Source organism: Trifolium pratense, linkage group LG5 (assembly GCF_020283565.1).
Source record: "Trifolium pratense cultivar HEN17-A07 linkage group LG5, ARS_RC_1.1, whole genome shotgun sequence".
NCBI lineage: Eukaryota > Viridiplantae > Streptophyta > Magnoliopsida > Fabales > Fabaceae > Trifolium > Trifolium pratense.
In genome coordinates, this window is record NC_060063.1 from 47,690,013 (window position 1) to 47,714,921 (window position 24,909).

At 32.7% G+C, this 24,909-nt stretch overlaps 6 protein-coding genes across 7 annotated transcripts; 1 reads left to right on the plus strand and 5 right to left on the minus strand.

The window, feature by feature from the left end:
- Positions 1–2,392: 2,392 nt before the first annotated feature.
- LOC123883559 lies at positions 2,393–3,231 on the minus strand. Its single transcript, XM_045932401.1, has one exon. The coding sequence runs from the start codon at positions 3,198–3,200 to the stop codon at positions 2,451–2,453; it is 750 nt and encodes a 249-aa protein (XP_045788357.1). The 5' UTR covers positions 3,201–3,231; the 3' UTR covers positions 2,393–2,450.
- Positions 3,232–4,929: 1,698 nt separating this feature from the next.
- Positions 4,930–6,598, plus strand: LOC123883560 (60S ribosomal protein L37a). Its single transcript, XM_045932403.1, has 5 exons — positions 4,930–5,057; positions 5,265–5,304; positions 5,917–6,005; positions 6,112–6,194; positions 6,284–6,598. The coding sequence occupies exons 1-5, from the start codon at positions 5,055–5,057 to the stop codon at positions 6,345–6,347; spliced, it is 279 nt and encodes a 92-aa protein (XP_045788359.1). The 5' UTR covers positions 4,930–5,054; the 3' UTR covers positions 6,348–6,598.
- A 2,145-nt stretch (positions 6,599–8,743) lies between these two features.
- Positions 8,744–10,050, minus strand: LOC123883561 (expansin-like B1). Its single transcript, XM_045932404.1, has 4 exons — positions 9,802–10,050; positions 9,584–9,693; positions 9,167–9,481; positions 8,744–9,045 (listed from the first exon to the last, which is right to left on the minus strand). The coding sequence occupies exons 1-4, from the start codon at positions 9,935–9,937 to the stop codon at positions 8,854–8,856; spliced, it is 753 nt and encodes a 250-aa protein (XP_045788360.1). The 5' UTR covers positions 9,938–10,050; the 3' UTR covers positions 8,744–8,853.
- A 1,093-nt stretch (positions 10,051–11,143) lies between these two features.
- Positions 11,144–13,849, minus strand: LOC123883562 (expansin-like B1). Its single transcript, XM_045932405.1, has 4 exons — positions 13,585–13,849; positions 13,227–13,333; positions 12,816–13,130; positions 11,144–11,520 (listed from the first exon to the last, which is right to left on the minus strand). Exons 1-4 carry the CDS (start codon positions 13,718–13,720, stop codon positions 11,320–11,322), a joined length of 759 nt encoding a protein of 252 aa, XP_045788361.1. The 5' UTR covers positions 13,721–13,849; the 3' UTR covers positions 11,144–11,319.
- Positions 13,850–15,218: 1,369 nt separating this feature from the next.
- Positions 15,219–22,232, minus strand: LOC123883563 (ATP-dependent Clp protease proteolytic subunit-related protein 4, chloroplastic). Of its 2 annotated transcripts, none has more exons than XM_045932406.1 (8): positions 21,887–22,232; positions 20,754–20,957; positions 17,797–17,852; positions 16,980–17,106; positions 16,803–16,880; positions 16,326–16,439; positions 16,134–16,243; positions 15,219–15,494 (listed from the first exon to the last, which is right to left on the minus strand). In XM_045932406.1, the coding sequence occupies exons 1-7, from the start codon at positions 22,148–22,150 to the stop codon at positions 16,181–16,183; spliced, it is 906 nt and encodes a 301-aa protein (XP_045788362.1). In that variant the 5' UTR covers positions 22,151–22,232; the 3' UTR covers positions 15,219–15,494; positions 16,134–16,180. The 2 variants fall into 2 exon arrangements, with proteins under 2 accessions (XP_045788362.1, XP_045788363.1); XM_045932407.1 differs by lacking the exon at positions 15,219–15,494 and adding an exon at positions 15,945–15,976.
- A 1,488-nt stretch (positions 22,233–23,720) lies between these two features.
- Positions 23,721–24,674, minus strand: LOC123886817 (protein FAR1-RELATED SEQUENCE 5-like). The gene has a single exon (XM_045936100.1). It carries the CDS (start codon positions 24,672–24,674, stop codon positions 23,721–23,723), a length of 954 nt encoding a protein of 317 aa, XP_045792056.1.
- Between the last annotated feature and the right edge of the window lie 235 nt (positions 24,675–24,909).

Here is a 24,909-nt window from a genome sequence, read left to right on the forward strand (position 1 = left end):
GGTCGAGATTTACGTGTGGTGTAACTTCAACTTTGAAAAGTTACGATGTCATTTAACTTGACATATCAATATCTCTTATATAACTACTTGATAGAATGACTAAAAATGAATTTGAAAATTTTAGAAGATGAAAAATCTCATTTTAATTTTAAGAGGCTAAAATCAATATTTATTTTATTTTTTGGGACAAAAAAATTATTCAACAAGCCACTAAATTTAATTTAGTGGTAAAGAATTTAGATAATATGCTAGAAATCCTCAACACAATCTTCAATTTCATTGTAAAAAATATATATTTAACTCTTTTGTTTGTACATAAATAATTCTACAAGCAATAAAAACCACAATTGCAATAATTAACAATATGTTACACGAGTAGTAGCTTTAGGTTGCTTAATTATTTTATTTTTTTGACTAAGCTTAATTATTTATTTGAGAGATGCATATAAAAAATTGTTAATTAAACTTTTTCTTTTACACCTAAAGCAAACTTCAATTCACCAAATCAAGGTTCATATCGTGAAGTGATTGTGGACTCGTACAAGAATATTGAGTAGACGGTTGATGTTTTAGACTCGACCCTATCTTTTGTAGCATGCATTCCCATCGGTGTCACAGCTGATTCGGTAAGCTACTAAGTATGTGTATATAATATTCCTTAGTTGAAAAACGAGAAGAAAAAACAACACTTTCAATAATCACCTTTCTCACAAGTAGGGTGCCGGCCCACCGGTTGGTAATGTGATGATTATTTTTTGCCAATCACCGGCGATACTCAAGCATAACGTGGAAGCAACAAGCATGCATACTATTCTAAGCAAATGGCTTATCTAGCAAAGTCTGTCGTCTCGATCATCATGAGTGCACAACATAATATAATGCAGGACAGTTGTAAAAAAAAAAAACTCATTTTATAAAGTGTTTTACAATATATGTACCAAAATAAAAAAGTATTTTACAATATTAAAAATAAATATAATTTTTTATATTATTTTTTTAACTATTTATTATTTTATTTTTTTAATTCTTATAATCTCTAATTCTCATATTAATTATAGAGTTAATGAAAAATAATTTTAGAAAAAAAGAAAATGCTATATCTCACGAGAATTCAACTCACGGATTCTTCCCGAATGACGTGTTCCGACACTTTCGGTCTCTCTATCCGCTAAGCAAACTAACTTCCAAAAACTTGATTAATCATACATGAGAGAGAGAGAGAGAGTCATTATAATTTGTAAGTGTTAAATGTTTCCACATAAGTGTTAAACTCTTCCATTTGAGTTTAATTTGTATGCACCGTCAGTGTAAAGATTTTTTACACATGCATCAAATGGTGTGTTGCCACATAATTTAATGAATGTGACACGTCATATGTTTTAAACACAATACATGATATGTTGATATGTTATTAAACGCATGTGTAAAAAACTTTACACTGACAGTACATACAAATTAAACTATTTCCATTTTTATAAAATCAACAAAGTTATCTATTGTACTGTATATTTCATTCATGGACGGATCCAAGAATCTATAAAACGGAGGGCCGGAATAACTAAATAATAAATATTAAATAAATAATAATTATAATAGTATTTAAATATACTCAATAAAAAATACATCACATTATTTATCTAAATTATACACGACATTGCTCTATATCATAAAATTCATCAACAACTGAATTTGTATTAAAAATTTTAGCAATTCTTCTCTCGGTGTAAGTAATCACATAATTAGTTTGAAATTCATTTTTTATCTTATTTCTCAACCAATTTTTCACAATTTTCATAGCAGAAAATAATCAAAGTTATCTATTGTATAATCAATCATGTGAATTGTAACTACTTGTTTAAAGAGTTCGAATTTTATCCTACTTAGACAAAATCATCGATAGTGTGTTTGTACATGCTTTGTCAAAAAATATAATCATCCAAACTTTTAGTCTACGGGCGTTTGCATGAGTTTTAATTTCAAGTTGAAAGGTCAAAGAATGTAAAGTTTTTTAAAATAATTGTTGTTTCTATTTTATTTTGACCCATAAGTTTTTAAAAATTACACCATAATTCAATCCTTTTAAATTAGGGTTAATAATCTTTAGTCCCTATAAATAAACAAATTTGAATGTTATGAACTAAAACTGCATGTTGAAATTTTTTATAGAGACGTAAATAATTTTATTTTATAGGAACTAAAATTTTTTTTTTAATATTCATAAGGACTAAAAACATATTTAATTCTCCTTATAAAAAATAAACATATTTAATTCTTTAAAATAATACATGAAATATAATTTAATCATTTTAATTTATTTAGACTAAAAATTTAATCATTTTACTATTTTGTAATATTGTTGCTAAATAAATAACAGCAAAAACAATTTTAAAATAAATAAGCAAAAAATATCATGACAATATTATACAACATTGAACATGTTGCAAATACATTTAAACAAAAGATAACATCAAACACACTACAAATATCATAGATGTATCATTAAAAATCCAGCGAAAAGACTCTGATTTATGCGGTTCAACATTTGCAATTGTTGGGTCGGGTGCAATCCATGTAGGAGGGTTAATGTTGTCTTCGATAGGAGGATTTACAGGAAATGATGGAGATGGAATTGGTGGTGATGACTTACAATAAGTGTTTGTGTTATTATTAGGACATGGAGATGGAGGTAGAGGAACACTATAGTTATCCCATGATGTACATGTTTTTGACAAGACCCCGTCTATACCATGACATCGAATCGAAGATCCAGACACACATATATTTGGGCTAATAACTTTAACATTGTTGACAACAAAATTCTTCCTACCATTGTTAGATATTCTCAGCATGCAGTTTGACAATAAACTAGGAACAATTGTCCCACTAGGAAATTGTTTCAGTGTGTCAAAAAGTAGAGGTGTTGGGATGGAGTGTCTTAGTAGAAAGTCAGAAACAAATCCTTCCTGAAGTATCACGTTAGCAAGTATTCGATCATTGGGCATTAAGAATGTAACATTACCTTCAAGTCTTGTGTTAGGTGGAGACATTTTAATTAACATTACAAATGTGAAGTAATTTGCTCTTTGCATCTCCCTAGTGGCTTCAAGAAGGTCTCTTGCATGACCTTCTATTGGGAAAATCAATGTCACGAGGAGGAATATCACCAATAACAAAGTGTTAATTTTCATGTCTCGTTTCATTTGCAAGTTGTGTGATTTCTCTTTCTTTTTGATAGGGTGGTTTTATCATGCAAATGTTATTATGGAATTTGATATTTGAATATGGAGATAATGTTTTTGTGAGCACATACAAACATTGCTCGTCACCAACCATAATTACACACTTCATGAATGATCATTTGGAGGGTCAAATAGGTAGCAAATATGAAAATTGTTTTTTTATTAAGCATGACATAAACATATATAGTTTTATCCTCTTAATTAGGTAAAAATATCCCCCACACACACGCACTTCTGTTGTGAATCTTTTATTAAAATGTTATTATCTTCTCATTGAAAATAATGGGATAAAAAAATATATGATATATATAATATATTTCATAAATGATTCGTGAAGACAAATCATACAACTAACACCTTATAATGATATGGTCGACGTGTTTTTTTAAGAGGTTTTCTAACAAGTGTCATCGGAAGGCTTTTCAAGATTTTATTTAAATAAATTATTTATTCAAAAAGTTAAATATTTTAGTTCTCAATATATTGACTTTATATATTTTTTTATAAATTTACTATTTAAGATCCATAGAGAATACCTCTTAGCTACTCTTTTTGCCGAATAATATCTCGCTTTGACTTCAAGCAGGATTGAATCAATTAAGAGGACTCAGCTGCACATTCATACGACTAAGCATCTTCTTTAAATTAAGGTCCAAATGCCATGATGAGGAAAGGAAGTAGAATAAGGGAAGGTGACAAGTCTTTTATCTCCTTTGGAAGTCTCTCGACGTAGGACTTTTCTTGCCTGTCACTTGAATTAGGTTCGTACCAGTAACTTGTCATATTTCTTTGAGGAGGCGGAGACACTCGTTAGCATTTTTTTTAATAATATTTTCTCCCACCTTCGTTTGGATACAAACCCAATCCTTCATCTAAAAATACCAAGGACTAATTTATATCAGTATTTTTGTCATTAGAGACAAAATTGGGCTTCCAAAAAACCGTGAAGGAGAAAAGTTTATCTTTTACCCGAAAGAGTATTGTCTTATGTGGTTTGTAATATGGAAATAATCTTATTAGAGACAAGAAAATAATGCCTATTGTTATGCTTACGATAGACATATCAATCCTTGAAGCAATCAGATGGTTGAGGATTTATAATTCAAGAGAAAAACTTATAGGCATCGGAAGAAAAACATAAATTAAGATCATTAATAATTTTGATTGAAAGTTTGAAACTACTACTTGTGAAATAGACGGGTATGAATTCAATATACTCATTGTGTGATGTAATAATTGATGTGAATTGTCTAATTTAAAAACTTTGTTATTCTTTTAAACATACTTGCACACTTTTTTTATTTTATTTTTAAGAACTAAACATGAAAACTCTCAGTTTTATATATTTAAACTTAATCAATCGTTAGTTGGTTTAGTGGTAATTGACGCTGAACTTGGTAGGGAAGACCACGATTCGATTCCCGCAACTGCGATCGAGAGAGAACTGAAACCACTTGATACCAAAACTGACCCCGAATCAGATTAAACTGGTGATGAAAAAAAAATTAAACTTTAATTACCAAAAAAAAACATTTAAACTTTTCTTTAAGAACTAAACGTCAACCATTGGATTGTTTTAAGGGATGAGATGTCAGCCGTAGGATACAGAAGAGAAGGCTGATGAGGATCCATATCCACACATCCAGATCGGGTCGGGTGCATATTTACGTTACCGACCCACCCAGCTACTCACCCAATACGGATCTCTATAAATTCGGCCAAATAGAAAATTAGGGTTTCTCTGCTTGTTCCATTCCATCGTTGCCACTCCTCTCTGCTGCTACGCTTACAGCGCCTCCTCCGATCTCTCTCAAAATGGTACTCTTTCTCTCTTCCTCCATAAATTTTCCATCACCATCATCCAATTCTAAGCATATCTTTGATTCATTCAATTTTTTTTTACCTATATACAGAGTTTTTGTTTGAACACTTTTTTCATTCAGATTTGCAATTGTTAAATACTAGTCTTTATATTTTGCATCATTTTTCTAAGCTGAATATCTGTACTTTTTTTTTTTTTTGCAGACTAAGAGAACAAAGAAGGCTGGCATTGTTGGCAAATATGGTATTTTTTCTTAGTGAAATCTGATTGTTTCTGATGTATATTATATGATTAGTGATCTATGTATTGTAGTTAAGATGTAGATGATTAATTGTATGAAAATTTGCAAGGTATATGTATGCACTGTCATATAATAATTCTGATAAAATAATAAGGGTGAATTCTTTAGTACACATATTATGTGTATATGTACCGGTGCATTTGTTCAGATAGATGATTATGATTGGTTTACAAATAGTATTTATTAATTTTTCTATATTAAATATTATTTGTGGCTATTTGTGAATCAATTACAATCATCCATCTAAGCTGTGTACCAGTACATTCCCACATAAGATGTCTACCGAAATGTTCACCTTAAATTGTAGTTGCAACTTGGAACCATAGGTTGATTAACATTTTTGGAGAGAATTAATGTTTATGGCCTTGGGAATTCATGAATTGTATTTGCAAATCACTATTTATTTTTATTTTAGCATTATTAGTATTTGATAATAATGAAGTATTTGCAGACCACTATTATATTTTTTCACATATTTGGATTTATATGTAAGTCTTAATTATTTTTGTTAATTTCCAAGAAGCTAATTTGTTTGATTTATTATATTATGTTAGGTACCCGTTATGGTGCTAGTTTGCGTAAGCAGATTAAGAAGATGGAAGTTAGTCAGCACAGCAAATTTTTCTGTGAATTTTGTGGAAAGGTATATATAGTGCATATCATCTGTCAAATACCAAACCATTTAGTTTAGTATGTATAATGTAATGCTTTTGAAATGTTGAGTTCTGATCATTAACTACGCGTTGCAGTATGCCGTGAAGAGAAAAGCTGTAGGAATATGGGGATGCAAGGATTGCGGTAAAGTGAAAGCTGGGGGAGCTTACACTTTGAAGTAATTTTTCTTATTCCTTTTTTCAATGTTTTATTTATTTATTTATTTTAAATGGCAGCCACTTGACTTTGTTTTAATTATTTTGACAGCACTGCAAGTGCCGTGACTGTTCGGAGCACCATCAGGAGGTTGAGGGAACAAACTGAAAGTTAAGCTTTTAGCTATTGCTTATGCTAGTTTCTTTAAATTAAGTTTAGTTGAATTTCAGAGATCTACATTGATAGTACTCCATTTTAAGTTTTGTTTCTGCAACTCTGTTAAAGCAATTACCTAGGAGTATGATGTCTCCTTTCATTATCTCTAAACGTCTCTGTAGTTTCTTATGTTTACTTTCATTATCTGCAAACACCTCTATATAGTTTCTTTTGATTATTTTGTTTCAATATAAAGACTAGTTTGCCCAATGATTTTCTTTTCTGATTGGGCTTGTTTTTCACGATATGAACGTTTCCTTTCGTTATCTCCAAATGTCTATGTAGTTTCTTTTGTTTACTTTCATTATCTGCAAACGCCTCTATATAGTTTCTTATGTTTACTTTCATTAGCTGCAAACGCCTCTATAGTTTCTTTTGATTATTTTTTTTCAATATAAAGACTAGTTTGCCCGGTGATTTTCTTTTGTGATTGAGCTTGTTTTTGTTTGAGATTAATTTGAGGGCTTGTCATGATGTTTTGTCCTATGATGTTTACTCCATAAAAATTGCTGTCAATGGCCGATTTTTAACATTGTTGCTTTCCAATCATTTTGGCCTATGATGTTTACTCCACAATTGTAACCATTTTTCTTCACATCAAGTTCTATAATATGTGCAAATATATTGTCAATATGTTGATTATGTTACATTTTCATCTTATTTTATTAAGGATTAAATCGGTTGTTTTTTCTACCAATAGTTTATTTATTTATTTTATTTTCTATAAAATATCATGGGATGTTTGTGTGTTCCTATAAAAAGATTTAATGATTTTTTGAAATAATGTTTTGAACATATGCACTTTCGACATATACAAGGTTTCCATCGAGTGGTAATAAGCAAGTTTTCCAGTGTAAAATTACCTTCCACAATTTTCCAAAAACAAACAAACTATATTCAACAGTAATAATATTTCTTACAACTCTACCAAAAAAAAAAAAATAATAATTTCTTACAAGTCTAATTTTAAATTAAATTGATTCTTACATGCTTATTTGAGACATAATAGAAACTAGCACCAACAATGTCTCTAAGCATTAAGCAGCACATGCACTCCATTTATTTATTTATTTATTTTTCATGGAGACTAGTGACTAGACTCGCACATTTAAATGTGGAATCCGGAGTTCGAACTCCGACCACTCCAATAATGTCCCTGGTAGCTACAATTTAAGCTACACTTATGGGACAAATAAAGTTTTTTGTGTGTGCGAATAAGATGAGATCTGAACTTCTTCAAGTCAAGAAAGATCTAACCATCTGATTAACATCAGGCGATCCAAATATAAAGAATATTTAATCAAACGGTCCAGATCTGAACATCCAAATAATAACACTCCACTCTTTTCTAAGCATTTTTACATAGCAATTTATAGGTCTTGACAACATCATGACTGTCTGCATCCACCATACTAGTACAATTTATTTGCTCATATTTCGGGGTGTAATAATTTTAGCTGGCTGGGAATTTCATTGATGAACGAATTTCTCTTATGGTGAGAACGATTCTGAATTTTTGGGAATGAAATTCCATTTGTGGAGCCTTTCCAATCACGTACTTGAAGAATGTTTAGAAAATATTAAAGCACTTCTTAAAAGTGGTTAGTGGGAAAGAAAAAGGGAGGGTCGACATGCATCTTATATGAATGGAGTATCAACCCAATGAAGCACTGCAGACAGAAATTTTAATAAGTGGGATCAAGATCATAACATAAAAAAAAAGTTGTTATTAATAATTGCAACACTTTTTTATGTAAAGTTATATCTTTAAGTTTATTAATCAATACTTTTAAGACACACATTAGTATTCTTATTAATCTTAAGATGAATTCTTTGGTTTGTCTGATACCAGTGCATCTAGGCAAAGTCCATTTAAAATATGATTTTTTTAAATGTAAATTAATATGAAAATATCACATGACATTGAATTTTGCTGGAGTATACCGGTACCTAACAATATAAGTTGGATACCGAACTGTTCACCTTATTTTATAATTTGTTGCAGTATAATGAATTGATTATATGGAGACAATATTACAACTATATAAGTGGGTTGTGATGTGGCGTCTCCCTCTCTTGTGTGGTTCTGGAGTATTGACTCATTGTTTCTCCCGAGCTTCCCCGAACTCTCCAACAGGTTTGTGTAAGCAGTGGAATAGAAGCCACTATGCTGACGCAACCCCATCGGTTGCATATGATTCTTTTACAAACCATAGCTTTTATCATGAGTTGATAGAACTATTAAATTATTATTACTCCATCCTTAAACGTAAAGCTAAAAAGAATATAAATTTAATTGTAACAATATTATCAAGACATGTTTTGCATTGCAAGCCAAATATAAAGTACACATTATTAATAATAGAGTACTAGTGTAGTGTACTACATTTATTTCATTGATCATTGATACTCCATTACAATGAAGTAAGTTTCATATGGAATCAAGTTACATGATATATACCAAATTAAATCTTGGTGGAATATGTAGCACCAGCCTTCCAAGCTGCAGGAATTGCAAATCTTGATACTACATGATGATGAGCTTCAATATTTCTACTCAATTGGAATCTCAATCTGATTTCACCTTCTGGTGGGTTAGCAAAGTCAAATACTGCCCCATAAGATCTACGCATCGCCACCCATTGGTGTTGTTCTCTCTGAATAACAAAATCTAATTAGATGATTGTATAAAAAAATAGACCGTCTGTATTATACTGTCCTTCTAGTTTTAAATATAAGCAAAATTTAGTCAAATACTAATAAAGTAGCATCGTATACCTGCCATATTTCAACAGTAGTGACATCATAAGTTCCTCCAACATAAAGAATATTAATAGCAAAGTAGCCAGGATTATTACTATTTTCATTGATTTTGTATACTATATTGTTGCCTTTAAATGTACATGGAACTCTTTTGTATTCAACATCCAATACTCCATATTTCTTCAATTTTTCAGATGCAATTGCGTCACGTCCTAAATTTGAGAAGGCGCGTGGACTCGTTATGAAATCAGTTCTATCTCCCTCACCATAATCAGTTACCACAACATATGCTCCATTGTCATCACAGAATTGTGGTATTTTGCACCTCACCTAAATCATGTGTCATCATCATTCATATTTTGTAAACATTATTTACTAAAGTTTATTAAAAGTATTTGAAATTAAGAATGAATGGAAGGAAAAATTACATACTTGATAGCATGCACCACAGCCTTCTCCATTCTTCCACAGCTTTGCAGACACAGCTGTGACACTGCCATCATTCACTGTTTTTCCATAGTCTCCAAAACCACAGGCTCCCCCTAAAATAATACATGAAATTAATATATATATATCAATTGGTCAATCATGAATCATGTAGTGTGTATATATCTTTGCTAGAAATGGAGGATCACAATCACATGACATACTTGAATTTCCATAACCATCAGATGTGCCATAATAGGAAGCTCTGGATTTGGTATAATATTCTTTGCAGTTACATAGCGCTGGAAATAACAGTATGACACAAACAAGACTAAATTGGTGCTTAAAACTAAGAACCATGTCTTAAATATATAATGATGCAACACAAGTTATGAAATGCAAATGCAAGTAATTGAGTGTTACTAATGCAATAAACAATTAACAAAAGAGAATGTTTTTATGAGATGGAAAACAAGATAGCTAGAGATAAGTATTTATAGTACAAACATTTGGTCTAAGATTTATGCATACTAGTGATGATGAAGCCAACGTTTTCTCCCACTTTGTCAATAGTATTTATCCAATATAGTATATGGTTTAATGTTATATTTAATTAATTGTCAAAAGTTTGTTTCTTGGGTCAAAATCAAAGGCTTGGAGCAAATAAAAACAGAGGGAACATTGAGAATTTGTACATAATATATGCATGATAGACTTGATCATCATTTGAATAAATAAATACACGATCCTTTAGATATACTACTGCAGTTGATTGTTATTCAAGATTTCACACCCCATTAGTTAATTCAGGAATTTTAATATTCTACTAATGATGACTAGCTATGTATGTAGCTAGGAAAGTTTTGCTGCAATTCTCCCACAGATTTGATAATTAATTAATAATTACTATATCAAATCAATTGAGCTATTCAACTCCTCTTATAAATTTAAGCAATACCATATTTTTTTTTTTTTTAACCAAATTCGACGATACCATATTTAAAAATAATACTCCCTTCGGTCCTTAATATTAGAAAAAGTTTACTTTTTAAATACATTGAAACATTGATGTATCTAGACAATATTATAGACTAGATACATTTATCTTTCAATATATCTAAAAAGTGAATTATTTTTTATATTAATACCAGAGAGCAGTAGAAATTTGGTCAAACTTATGTTTATGACGCGTAACAATTTAGCCTTGAACTTTGAATTTTTTGAACAAATATAATCTAACTATTTGAATTCAATTCTGATCGGCTCAATCTATTTCCACCCAGGTTTATGAAATTTTTTTAATTTAAAGTAAGGTGTTATTAACTGAAATTTTTAACCTAAAAATATAGTTTAGAAAAACATATGGTTTCAGATTTTAACCCACACACACATAGTACAAACAATGTTGTCATTTGTTACATTAGAGTTATAGATATATTTACTTGTCATCTTCAAGAACCTATATTCATTATTAAAATGTCCCAAATTTTCATTATTATTGTATTAAGCAAGGGGTAATTTGACTCATAAGCTATCTACAAATTTTTGAAAGTGGTTATTAAACAAAGGAGAAAGAGTAATACTAGTACTTTTTATTCAAATTCCATGTAGTCTCATATAGAAAATACATGAATCCTTATTTAAACCACAAAACAAAGTGACAGACATTAATCATAAACTAATCAGATACTGGTTCCTATATTATGCTTCTGGAATCTCAAAAGTGCTTTTGTTAATTCTTTCTAATTAAGCTGAACCATAGTGTCATATGCTGCTCCAGCTTTCCAATCACTAGGAATAGCATTCTTGGACTGCACCCAATAGACACCTGCATTAATTCCACTCACTTGGAACCTCAAGTATATTTCACCACTTGGTGGATTGGCTGAGTCAAACACTACTCCATAGGCTCTCCTCAAAGGCCTCCATTCTTGGCAATCTTCCTGCAAATCATTCGCAACAAAAGAACAATTCAAGAACCAAATTGAATCACCCTTGAAGGGGGGGGGGGGGGGGGGGGTATGAGTCGCATTCTTACTATCTAAACTAACATTCGCCGCTAAAGTTGATACTTTAAATTGTTAGCATCGTTCAAAATGGTCCATATTCTTGTGAATTAGCAAATACATCTATGAAATTGTAAAATGTCGCGGTCAAAATGGTTCATCTATAAACTTTTACTCTTTGGGACTATGACATGTCAATGTCATGTTCACTAAATAATATGTGACCATTCCACATTGTTCTTATATCAATGTCACCACACCTTAACTAATTTGCCTATAAAATTTAGGTTTCTCAAGAGCTAATTTGGTAGTAACTAGTGTCCGCACAATTGCAATTTATAACAAATTTGTCCTTGAAATGACCTAAATTTCATAAGCAAATTAGTCCCTATTGAACTGACATTGACATGGGATCAACCTGCAATGTGACATTTCCAGTTAGCGTGCCACATCATAGTTATCTATAACAATATATAAAGGGGATAAGGGAGTTTTAGCTGGATTTTTTTTGGTCCATTTTGCCCTTAACTTCCTTTATGGTTTTTTAATTATTCCATAATTGCCCTTAACTTCCTCTCTTTTTTGTTTTTATGGTTTTTTCATCTATATCTATTCTATACTATATCTATAACAATATATAAAGGGGATAAGGGAGTTTGGGCTGAATTTTTTTTGGTCCATTTTGCCCATAACTTCCTTTATGGTTTTTTAATTATTCCATAATTGCCCTTAACTTCCTCTCTTTTTTTTTTATGGTTTTTTCATCTATATTTATTCTATACTATAATATATAAAAAGAATACATGAGTTTTGGGGTAGAATTTTCATAATACCAACATTACCCTTGCTTTTTTTTAGTAGCAACAAAAATCTTTTATTAACAAACTCACCATAACATAAGGCGTATCTTTTTTTTTGGGTACATAACTTAGACACAGGCAGGCGCGGAACGCGCCTGCCTGGCCCGCTAGTAACAACATAAGTTAGATGTGGCATGTCCAGTTAACCTGCCACGTCATAGTCTAATTTGCAAAAATCATGAACTCTTCCGACCGGTTGTTACAATTTCGAGAACCAATTTTCCTAATAACTCGATTTAGAATGTTGCTGTCAAATATCCGATTATCCCAAAACCTTAAGCTGTTAGGATAGAGTCACATCAATGGTTTTATATTATTTCTAACAGTTGCATAGAGATCTAGTTGTATGACTATGTGTATAACAGTATATACCTGCCACATCTCAACAGCATTGACATCATACATTCCATTTACATAGAGAACCACAACAGCAAAGTAATCAGGGTTTTTGCTGCGTTCATCGACTTGAGCCACAATGTTATAGCCACTATACATACATGGAACTCTTTTGTATTCAATATCTACTACACCATATTTGAATAGCTCTGCAGATGCATCTGCATTGCGCCCCAATCTCGAGTAACCACGAGAACTCATTATAAAGTCTGTTCTGTCTCCTTCACCATAGTCGGTTACCACCACAGTTGCTCCATTTTCATCACAGTATTGTGGTATTTTGCACCTCACCTGATTAATCAATCATCACAATTCATATAGTTAGTATAAACAATTGTTAGTGGAAACATATAGTTTTTCTTATGTAATTGTATTTTGTTTTTCTACCTGATAGCATGCACCACAGCCACTACCATTCTTCCATAGCTTAGACACACCTGCTACACTGCCATCATTCACTGTCCTTCCATATTCTCCAAAGCCACAAGCTCCCCCTAAAAGATATAGTAAACAGAAATATTTTTAGACATTAAAATTTGACATCAATCATCGTATTTCGAGCAATATTCTATATGCTAAAATTTGTCCTTAAAATCCGAATACGTTAAAAACTGGGTGGATTTTATACGGTCGCCGGTATATGCTATCAAAATTGTTTCCAAATATCAGTGTTGAATGTCACCAAACATAGTGAGATGACACAAATAAAGAAATTAAATTAACAGGTAGAAGAGGAGGGTCATACTTGGAGTCCCATAGCAATCAGGACTACCATAATATGTTGCTCTGGAGTCAGTAAAAGAGTCTTGTGAGTTACATAGGTAAGGTAAGAGCAATATGACACAAACAAGGCCAAGTTGGTGCTTAAAAGTGAGTTTCATGTTCAAATGACAAATTCCCAAATTTAAAGAGCTACTAATTAAGTATATGAAGCAAGAATAACTATCAAGGGTATACAATTGGATTTAGGAGATGGGAAGCTAAGGTATAGGATGGGGTCATATTTATAGTACATAAGCCATGGTAGTATAGGTGGTAGTCTATCTTTTCTCCCACTTAGGGACTATATAATGTGCAAAATGAGTGGGATAATAATGATATGTACACGTAGAGTCTCAAGCACAAACTTCCGGCGGACACGGAACACCAGACACGACACAAATATATATAGACATCAATACATTAAATAAGTGACGTGACATTAATTGATTGGAGTGTGTTTTAAGGGGTGTGTTAGAGGGTGTAACCCTAATATTATTCAGTCTCACAAAAAAATGATAACAAACATCATTTTATCATTTGTCTCAAAAAATAAAGATCTATAATAGGGTTATGAGTGTTGGTCCAATAGTGGATCAACTCGTTCTCTTGACACATTTCCATAATAGATGATAGTAGGTCTACAAAAGTCCTAACATCTCAAACGTTTTCACTAAGATATTTCCATCCATTAGATTTTATGACAGATAAACAACTATTTTGCTCCCTATTGAAGAATATTTATGGTATTCCCTCCATTATTTTGGGAAAAAAGTTTAATGAGACTAACAAGAAAATGGTTTGAATTAGTTTCTACTTGATTATATATGAGAAGTATAATTCAAGAAAGTATAATAAGCAATGATGAACTAACTGATTGCGGAAGTAATAATTGTCAAATTTGTCTCGTGAGCTTAGCCCAGTTGGTAAGGATATCGCACTATACGTGCAAGAGTCGGAATTCAAACCATGGATACTCCACTTATACACCTTTAAGGTGGATTTTCTAGCCGCTAGGCTACTTAACCAAAAAAAAAAAAAAAGTCAAATTTAGTCCTTATTTTGAGTTCTACCTGCCTGCTTGCCAAGTAGAAGAACTCCCATTACTATATGTTTTTTATGCCAAAGAGGCACATATTACATGTAAAATTAATCAAGTGATTCAACTTAAATGATTAATAAAGCCAATTAAATATAAATCATTAGTTAGATTAGATTTTATTCATATCTCGGTCGAACTTTAAATTATTAGATCTCCTCCTAGAAAATTGGAGAGTAAAAAAGATGGTTTGAGTATAGTGGGACTGGAGTAGGTGGTTCTTAAGCCAAGCCGTACATTTGGTGTTTCGTTACTTCCTTTGATTTGATGCCCTAAGTTGCCAACATACCATGCAGCTATTGACATGTATGTAAAGTAAACACTACGAGGACAGTGCTTTGAATTTGAAAGCCAACAATATTTTATTAAAACGCAAAATGCTCCACTCAAATCAACAATTATGCCTTGAGAAGCTTTTATTTTACTCTCACCACTTGCTATTGCACTTGAAGAGTACTTCAATTACTGTGACTATTAACGTCACATTGATCACTTCTTCTGCCTAATGCAACTTTTTAACCTTTTACCAAATGTGTTTAGTTGAGTTTCATTCATGTATTGAGACAACAATTCATAAAATTTCAAATTTGAATGAACCATAATACAATTATGTATACAGCATTTTACAAACACGTAGGGATTTGCTCCTATTGCCTTATCTTAGGGGAGCCAAATGCAGTCTATGGTTGTTATAAACATGAGATTCCAATGTTGCAAGTTAATTGTACAAGGGCTTGGCACGGTTGCATCGTTTGGCTGCTGATTTCCTGGATCCTTCATTTTGGCTTGATCAATTTCTACACAAAATTATGTAGTCAAGAATCATGATCAAGAACAATTGCATAAAATAAAAAAATCACACCAGCCACAAATTTACACATGCCCCCGATTTCAAAAGAAAAAAATCAGAAAATTAAAAGTGGTAAGGGGGCACAGAGGAAGTCTATTGTGTTAAAAAGGGAGGGGTCACAATTACTATAATGGCCAAATATTTCGACGTCACTCTCCATCAATGAAACACCATGGAGTGGAAGGAAAAAAATGGGAAAAGATTTAGTGTGAAAGAAACACCATAAGATCTAATGGGAGTTCAACATCAAATGGTAATACAACTTGCGCACAATGCACCACTTAATGTGGTTGTGCACATTAGACAAAAACCCCATTTAATAGTAGCAGTCTAGCAGATACCAAAAGCATAATGCCAAGTTGAAAGGTAAAATGATGAAAACAGGGGATCACCTAATTGACCAATCCTGGCTTCACATGCATCAAGTTGCTAGACATCACAAACAACCATGCAAATAATAATGAAGAACCACACGATTTAAAAAATGTTGGTTAATGGGGAACATTTACATTCTACTGATATAAATTTATTCAACATTGAAGTTGCATTAAATTTTAATATGACAATGACACCAGATGTACTTTACCTCAGCTTCAAGAAAACAGGGACTTAATTTTCCGGCAGTCAAATAAGCTATGCCTTTTGAAGGTCAGAAACAACGCCACGATCCTTAGAGCCCTTCTCATTGTAAATCACCTGCAAAAGACCATATATGTTAGTTTGCAAGGTAAATAACCGACTCCAAGAAAAAATAGTCTAACCTGGGTATGGACAATACCTTGTCTATGATTCCATACTCAACAGCTTCAGTAGGACTAAAGTATTTTGGACGCCGAGTATCAGCTACAATCTGCTCAGGTGTTTTTTCAGTGTGCATTGCTAACAAATCAACCTTGAAATAAATCAAACAGTGTACATGTCAGTTACCATAATAACCTTTGTTAAAGATGGTGACTTAAAACTACACTGATGAGAATGGGAGTCCATGCTTAAAAGCAAGAAGCTTATTGTGAAGCGCAAATATACTTATTTAAGAACACGTCATGATTTATAATCTCAATTTTTGTGGTTGAAGAAAACCAAAATATATTTGGCCAGGCTCTACAAACTTACATTTTGATATTTCAGTGGAGTACAATCATAAACATTCGCATATGTCTACATAACTAGATTTACAGAAAACAATAGTCACTTGCAAAGGAACCTTAATTATGTAAAATTATATTGAAGTAAACTAGACAATTATTGTTCTAACCAATGCTGTCTTCACTCTAGTGATTTCTCTTTTTGCAAGCCAGACATCTGATGCTTGACCTTGAAACTGTGCAATTGGCTGCAAATTGAAAAAGATAACATGGTTAAGGTGTTTGGAAAAAGATAACCGAAGACATAAAATAAATTGCCTATAGTATTTCAATGGTTGAGATCAAACCTCTCTTATCATTATTGTTGATGATGGCAAGGCAGAACGATTACCCTTTGAACCAGCAGCCAAAAGTAAGGCCGCCTCTCCCCAAGCATTGCCAACACAGAGAGTAAAAATAGGAGTCCTCATATGCCTGTACCAGAATTACTAAGCTAGGTTTATTAATACAATCTTTTTACAGGGGACTTCTGCAAGTTGGGAACAAGTTATTATACAATAAAGAGATAATATGCCTCTTCTTTGTGGGTGAGGCTATGCAGTGAAGGGTAAATATAATTATTATTTATTCCATTAATAAATATTTCATATTATGTCCAGTTGTCCACTTAAAAACTAACAATATATATTGAGTATTGACATCATATTTCTAACATTTATGGGGAGAAATGTGAATCCAGAAAACAAAGCAGAGAAAGAAGCTAAGGAGTATGCAAGTGCAAAATCTCCACCAAATAGCATGTCTGCGGCACGTGGGCTATGACAGGCGCAAAACCAGGTAAATAAACATTTTTTAATACAGAGGAGCATTTGGTGACAGAATTGAACACTATTATCTGTTATGCCTAAAACTAAACAAAATTTTAGAAAATACAATTTATCTTCACTATTAGATCTCATTCTAACCTCATTCTCATATAATCAATGACAAAACACACACAACAATGACTTTAAGAAAGAGAATAGATGATTTAGCAATTAGCCAGCCAATTGAAGTAGTTAAACATTTTCCAATGACCCCTATCCATTATACAGTTTAAGACCCAACAAAAGTATGATAAAAGAAAATAGATGGCAGGGTCATAGAAATCATAGAGATTATAACCTCATCAAATCATAAACTGCAAGTGCTTCAGTCTCATAACCCAACTTACGATCTCCCTGAAAAAACGAAACAAGGTTCTTAGCAAATGGATCTTTTCATGGAAACTTGAGCAACATTGTTGTAGTATCTAATAAGATTTATTTGTGGATCGTTTTTCTTGGCAAAGAAATGGAGCAATAATTCACATGTCAGAAGCCAGAAATGAAAGCACTGTAGCCCCGTGATGTAGATTAACGCAGCCAACACTCCTGGCTGGCAGGATCAGTTAACTGTTGCTGCTGTCATCATTGAATATGATGTGTTTGTGAAATTGGGTGGCTCTCTATTCGTAAATAACTTCTACATTTTGATACAAAAAGACGTATAGATTATAGTAGGTTTTATTGATTTTGTGAACTTCAGGTAGTTATGCTATTTAAATTACCTATTAAATTATTTACAATAATATGCATGCCTTAGGTAAAGGTTAGGCATCAGTGGCTCCAAGATAAAAACCTTTTAACTTAATAAAACAAACTTGGTTAGTAGATAGCTAAATACGCTTTAAAAAAGCTTTGGCCTAGTTTTTTAGTAAATAAGTTTGTCCCTGTCTAGACCTGATGTAGGCTAGGTGATAAACTTCCCAACATGCAGCCTGGTCTTTTTCCATTCCTACATGGTAGCGATGTTGTCAAATACGAGAACCTACTTAGGATCAGGAGGGGTGAAAAAACATAACATAACTCAGGGTCAAGGATCAAATCACTAATGGTAAGGTCCTACCAATCCGAGCTAAAATACAGAATAATATAAAATCATACTTACAATCCTAAGTAAAAAAAATAATAATATTATGCATATGAGTTAGGATCCGTTGACACCAAGTGTCAAAATTTAATTTGACACCAAATCTTATCCATGTATTTTTATTGATCTAAAGGTTCATATTTATTTATTTAAAATCCACGAGATCATTACTTTCCCAAATCTTAGCCAATTGATTACTCTCTTTTAACATCTCCTTTCAAGTGCCATTGTTTCTCGTCATCTCTCTCATTTAAGTAATTGTTATCATTGCTTGCTGCCCAAATTTTTTATTTCTTCTCTACCATTGGTTCTCTAACAATACGTTATTCACCAGTGCTTTAATCACAACCCCTTCCCTGTTTTAATATTTTTTTAGAGTTCAAATTTGGGAATTGAAATATCAAGGTAGAATTCTGATTTAACAACAAATCTGGTAATTTCATAACCTCAATTGTCACATCTAAAATTCCACATATAAATTCAATCCCATCCAAAATATTCCTATAGAATCCTACCTCCAATTGGGATTGTTTTTATAAATTTTGCATAAATTGTACAGCGTTCCATACAAGGGGAATATAGACAAAATAATAATTGAAGGAAAGGATGCTCAACAAATCAAAGAGGAATGAAAACGCAAGGAGAATAGTAATATTGGGCGAGATTGAATAACATCAAATCGATTTTTTTTTATAGAACAACAAATCAAATTTTTATGAAACCGGGAAATAAGGAATCTCCTAAATAGATACACACATAAGTTAATATTAGGAAACTATTATTAGCCTTTGATTAAAAAAATAGACGGTTGAGATTTGGTGTCAAATTAAAATTTGACACCTGGTGTCAACGGATCCTAACTACATATATATATGGGTTTTATATTTCTTTAAAAATTTACATGAATGATCTATATGATATAAACTATCAATCCAACAGTGGATTTTATAAAATTTGTATTCGTTAAAACGTTATTGACCGGTGTAACATTACCCAAATGTTACACCGGTGTAATTTAATCACTCCCACGTGTGTGTGTATAAATTAACTAATTAAGTTATTTATGACTGATAATTAATTTAGAAGTTAAAACAATAAACTAAAAGATAACAAAGACTGTTTTTGTTTTCACAAGAAGATAACAAAGGGGAAACATTTAAACAGAGTGATATAGTTAAAAAAAAATTGGGACTATAGGTCATAAAGCCCGATCCATTCCTTTAAAATAAGTGGAAGGATTGGATAAAGAATTGGGCCTGCTAGGCCCAGTTGGAAGAGAAAAACCCTAACCGTATAATGAGAAGCAGAGGCAACAAAATGTCCACACACCACTGTCGCATGGGAAGAGAGACTAGAGAGGAAGAGACAGAGACACAGGCACAAGGAACAGATGATGTCGGTCTTAGTGACGATTATGAGATCATTTAAGAAAAACCGACCAAGAGCACTAAAAGCCTATTTCACCTTTTTCACACATACCTGCAATCGCACATTTCACCATACTATGTGCAGTGCAGCACAATGTGGGGTCATGGAGCATAAGATTGTGAATCCCCACAAGGAAGATAGTGATCTTGACATCATTGCCTCGTAGTACCTTTGGTTAGATTGACTAAGCTTAAAAGTTTCATTTTCTATGCACTATATCTCAATCAATCAAATGAGAGCACGCGCCAGTGCACTCATCAACACCTCTACAATAACTTCCATATGTCTACATCACAATTATAAGAAACTGCTGCTAACATTGTGCATTTTAAAATTCACATAGACATGCATCTGAGATTAACAGCATAATGTGTGAGCCACTCTCGAAAATTTTGGGCCAAGAGCAGGATACAAGCAGGTCTAACTTTAAAGAAACACCCCAGCAAGCATAATTTTGATTACACAGCAACATGTAATATTATCAAAAAACAATACTTACTAATTCCTTAAATAAATGCATCTCTTAAAACATATTTTACTTTAGAAAGTGGAAAATTTGAACTGTCATGTTTACTTTGGTGCCTCTCCTTTGATGCACATGCTTCCTAATTCCTAGTTTTCTACCCCACCCAAAAACAGCATTCACTGTTCCCTCTTATGTTCTTCATCAGGCAGTTCCTTCTATTCACACAATAAGACAAATATACTAGACAGTACATGTTTAAACAAAAAACACCACTAACCTTGAATGTCCCCGTGGAGTTTATGTACATATAAATGGGTTTTGTTGGATCGTCATTTTGAAGGTAGAGAAATTCAGCAATCATCAACTCTGTGACGGATGGAATAAGAGGCATGCCCAAGTAAATAATTCGATTTTTGAACAAGTAAGAAGCTAAGTCTGGTGGAGGTTGCTCCCTCGCATTCCCTCTTTTGAAAGGAATAACCTATTCAAAGACAAGAAAAATTGAACATCAAACCTGCATAAATAATATCAGTAGCATATATTGTGCCCTGCTGTGCCGTAAATTATTGTGCATATATGTTATATACGTTATTTGCATAATATATAAATCGTGCATGACTATAGGTCACCTAACAAATGCAGAAGCTTATTTTTTTACTCAAACAAAGGCAGAAGCTAAAACCAAGTTAAGTGAGGTTGAACTACACATAGTCAGGAAGAGCTCAAACAGCAGAACAAAGAATCCCTCAAAAGTAGATCAGGTCCACAACCCACAGGTCCTAGGATCGAACTAGACTCTAGATAACATAGGTAATGGAATGTTTGTTTGATCGAGACAGTGCATAACAATGACTATATAAATCTTCTATATGTTACACCACAACCACATTGACCCACACATATCAGTCTATCTTCCCCTGCTAAGCATTTGCATTTATTTTGTAATCAAAGACAACAACGGTAAAGGGAAGATTGAAATCTTCTGTATTACCACCTTGATTTTCGATGAGTATAATTACGACATTTGTCTTGATTGCCTAATTGCTAAGTTTCCAACCCCAGTGCATAACTCTTGTAAAACAAAACGTATTCCTTATACCTTAGCCATGAAAATAACCTAGCAACTTTTTCATCAGAAACTACTATATATTATTATATATTCAAGACTCGGGATAATTACAGATGAATGAAATAAAAACCTACAAACAAGCTGCGCCGCTAACCCTCCGAGTCAAATTTCAAACCTCCCTACCAAACACAAGTAACTCACCAATTAATGTTCAAATGTCTAAAAATGTACTTGAAATTATTACACAATTGTAATTCACTTCAATTTCTTATCCAATTCCAATTATACATTAGAAATTCGAATGTGAAATTGGTTGAGAAAAGTTAGAAAAACATTAGTACCATAGTAACAACGCCTCTTTTACCGCCAGAAGTTCGAAACGACGCCGGATTGAGGCATGGAGGTCGGAGCTTGTGGCCGGAGAAATGACTAGAGGAAGAAGAGGTGATTGCAGTGGAAGGAGCAACGAAATCGGTGGAGATAGAGTTTCTGAAAGAGGATTTGATGGGTCTGATAGAGCTTGTGGTTCGTGATGAAGATGGAGAAACGAACAAGGGTTTGTTGACGGCGAAGGTAAACGCTGCGTTTGCGGTTGCAACCTCCATGGTTGTTGGGTTCTACAGATTCAAGAGTGTTTGTTTGTTCAGAAATTAAGATATAGTGAAAAATGAAAATGAGAGTGACGAAGGAGAAAGCCACGAATTTTGATTACGTACGTTTTGCTTGTGTTGGGCCTCTTTGATTGGGCCAACGGCCCAGTTGAAAAACACTTGTTTCATTTTTATTAAATTTTCCTTGTGAAATGTGTTTAGTTTTGTTGTAGGAAAAAAATATTTTGTTATGGATTGTTGTTGTGAAATAGATTTTGATTAAATGTGAGCCGAATATAAATTGAATGTAGTAATAGTGATAGAGGGTATTCGACAATGATAATGGTAAGGTAATAATGAATGATATTGGACAACTAAAAGGTGGTAGATGTTAATGATAGTGGTAGATAATGTCTGATGAGATGTGTTATGACGTGTGTCAACTAATTTAACAACGAAAGATATCGAACGATACAGGTGGTCTATGATTTCGATGTTTATCATGAAGGGTGTTACAAACAAAAGACATTTAGAGGTGGTTTTGATAAGTGACGTTAGATAGTGAAGGACCTGAGTCTTGAAGTAGTAACGATGAAAAAGTCATAAAGGTGTGAAACGATGATCGCAATAGTAGTGTTGGTGGTGACAATGGTCTAGTTTGTCCAATGATAGAGGGTGAGAAGATTAATAGTGAAGGTGGTAGACTCATAATGTGGTGAATTTTAATCATCTTTTGTTGTCTTTGATTTAACATGCAAGAGTTATGTTGAAAATCTAATAATTATAATGTGTTTAGATTTTTTTTAAGTTGTTTGATTGTAAGTTTAATGGTGAAATTTTTAAAATAACATCCTTTCATTGAATTTCAATATGTGAATATATAAATTATATAGTACAAGCTACTATATAAGGATAAAAGATTGGTAATTGACATCAAAATATTCTCATTTTTAATCCAATATATCTACCTTTAAAGTTAGTTTAATTATGTATGAGTGACGACTATAATTGGATAACTCAAACATAAATCATTTTAACGACAAAGACAAAACAAGTAGCTTGTTGTAGTTTGTAAGTTGAAGTTACAAAATTGGTGCATGAATTGTGCATGAATTCAAATATACATCTTTTCGTCCTGACATAACTCTTGATTATTGCATTAACAACTTCACATTGAGACATAGTTCTTATACGTCCAAAAAACTGACCACGTAGATATGCAGTTGCCACAGTGACCTATTTTCATAAGTTTTGACAACCCATGATTGTTCTTCCAATTCAGTTTCTTTAATTATCCTTTGTGAAATTTGAGTACGTGACTTTTTGAAAACCATCCAAATTTTTTGAATTATTCTTCACATTTTCACTTGCATTCTTCTTCAAATGTCAAGCACATGACATGTGGGTGGCATTGGGGACAATCTATTTTATGGCATCCATCATTGCCCCATCTCCATATGTTACCACTGCTTTTGGTTGTTTACCTTCCATGCACTCTAAAAAACAATTCAACACCCACTTGTATGTCTCCGTCGTTTCATCTGATACCCATGCAGCACCAAAAATTACTGTCTGAGAGTGGTGGTTACACCATGAAAATACAACCAATGGATAGTTGTATCACATCACCAAAACAAAAGTAGTCAGATCTACTACTCCCATCAGTCCAAAACAGAGACTTCATTCGTCCATCACTATTGTTGACAGCATACTCAACATATAACATGGGATCAGCAGACAACTTTACATTCAGATAATTTAAAGAAGCGACAACATCGCCATCTTTAATACACTCACGCATTTTTTTTTCAAAATAATTGTACAAATCTTTATTTGAAAAACCAACACTAGCATATCCACCCTTTTGGGCAATCATGTACCCCATTATATGATAAGTTCTAATTCCACGTGTTTGAAGACCATCAATCCGAGCCTTATCTGCTTCAGAAATTTTACGATAAACAGGGTGCATGTTAACAAACCTAACTGGGGTTAATTCATGGTTATGACACTCTTCAAAAGCGGTAACTACATATCTATCCTTTTGTTTTTCGTATTGCACACGAAGCCCATCTTCAGAATTTGTACGGCTCAAATGTCTATGTTCTAATTTTCTATCTAACCTGGTTAAATGTTTCTTCTCTCTTAAATCAGGTATATTGCATACAAACTGCTTCATTTGTGTTATTTTATTACCATTTATCTCTCTTATCCTACTAGAAGCTTTCCTAAAAGCAAAACCCTTACATTTAGCATACCGGTAATAAAAATCATAAGCTTCACTAAAAACAGTAGCAAATTCCATAGCTCGAATCTCATCAGAAGTAATTGAATCAAAATTTAACTCACTATCAATTGCATCTCCATCATTATTGCCATTATCAGATGCATCATCGCCAGTCTCTGAACTTTTATCCCCACTAGATGCCGAATAACTCTCCTCCTCGTCGGCATTCAATTCTGAATCATGTGTATCACCACCATTAGTGGAATGAAGGTCTCTGGACTCAACATCAACAGATTCGTCGAAGTTTTCCATATTTATATCCTGAATTAACACAATATGTCAAACAACATAACTCAGCACACCATCAATTACAAAACATCCTAATTCCATAACTAAAATCAAATATAACTAACCCTAATTCCCAAATTTATTTATTTTTTGAATGGTAAACCCTAATTCCCAAATTAATCTTAATAACTACAACGAAGATGTAAACCATTTTCGTATTTACCTGAATGTCGCACTCGAATGTATATTTCTGGTCAGC

Coding starts and splice junctions, on each gene's coding strand:
- LOC123883563 (XM_045932406.1), bottom strand. CDS start 22,150: ATGGAGGTTGCAACCGCAAACGCAGCGTTTACCTTCGCCGTCAACAAA. Junction 20,958..21,886: donor AAAGAGGCGTTGTTACTATG/GTACTAATGTTT, acceptor GTCTTTGAATAG/GTTATTCCTTTCAAAAGAGG. Junction 16,244..16,325: donor AGTATGGAATCATAGACAAG/GTATTGTCCATA, acceptor GGTCTTTTGCAG/GTGATTTACAATGAGAAGGG.
- LOC123883559 (XM_045932401.1), bottom strand. CDS start 3,200: ATGAAACGAGACATGAAAATTAACACTTTGTTATTGGTGATATTCCTC.
- LOC123886817 (XM_045936100.1), bottom strand. CDS start 24,674: ATGGAAAACTTCGACGAATCTGTTGATGTTGAGTCCAGAGACCTTCAT.
- LOC123883562 (XM_045932405.1), bottom strand. CDS start 13,720: ATGAAACTCACTTTTAAGCACCAACTTGGCCTTGTTTGTGTCATATTG. Junction 13,334..13,584: donor TGATTGCTATGGGACTCCAA/GTATGACCCTCC, acceptor TATATCTTTTAG/GGGGAGCTTGTGGCTTTGGA. Junction 11,521..12,815: donor ATGCTGTTGAGATGTGGCAG/GTATATACTGTT, acceptor AATGATTTGCAG/GAAGATTGCCAAGAATGGAG.
- LOC123883561 (XM_045932404.1), bottom strand. CDS start 9,937: ATGGTTCTTAGTTTTAAGCACCAATTTAGTCTTGTTTGTGTCATACTG. Junction 9,694..9,801: donor TGATGGTTATGGAAATTCAA/GTATGTCATGTG, acceptor GTATTATTTTAG/GGGGAGCCTGTGGTTTTGGA. Junction 9,046..9,166: donor CTACTGTTGAAATATGGCAG/GTATACGATGCT, acceptor TTTGTTATTCAG/AGAGAACAACACCAATGGGT.
- LOC123883560 (XM_045932403.1), top strand. Junction 5,305..5,916: donor TGGCATTGTTGGCAAATATG/GTATTTTTTCTT, acceptor ATATTATGTTAG/GTACCCGTTATGGTGCTAGT. Junction 6,195..6,283: donor GGGGGAGCTTACACTTTGAA/GTAATTTTTCTT, acceptor TTATTTTGACAG/CACTGCAAGTGCCGTGACTG.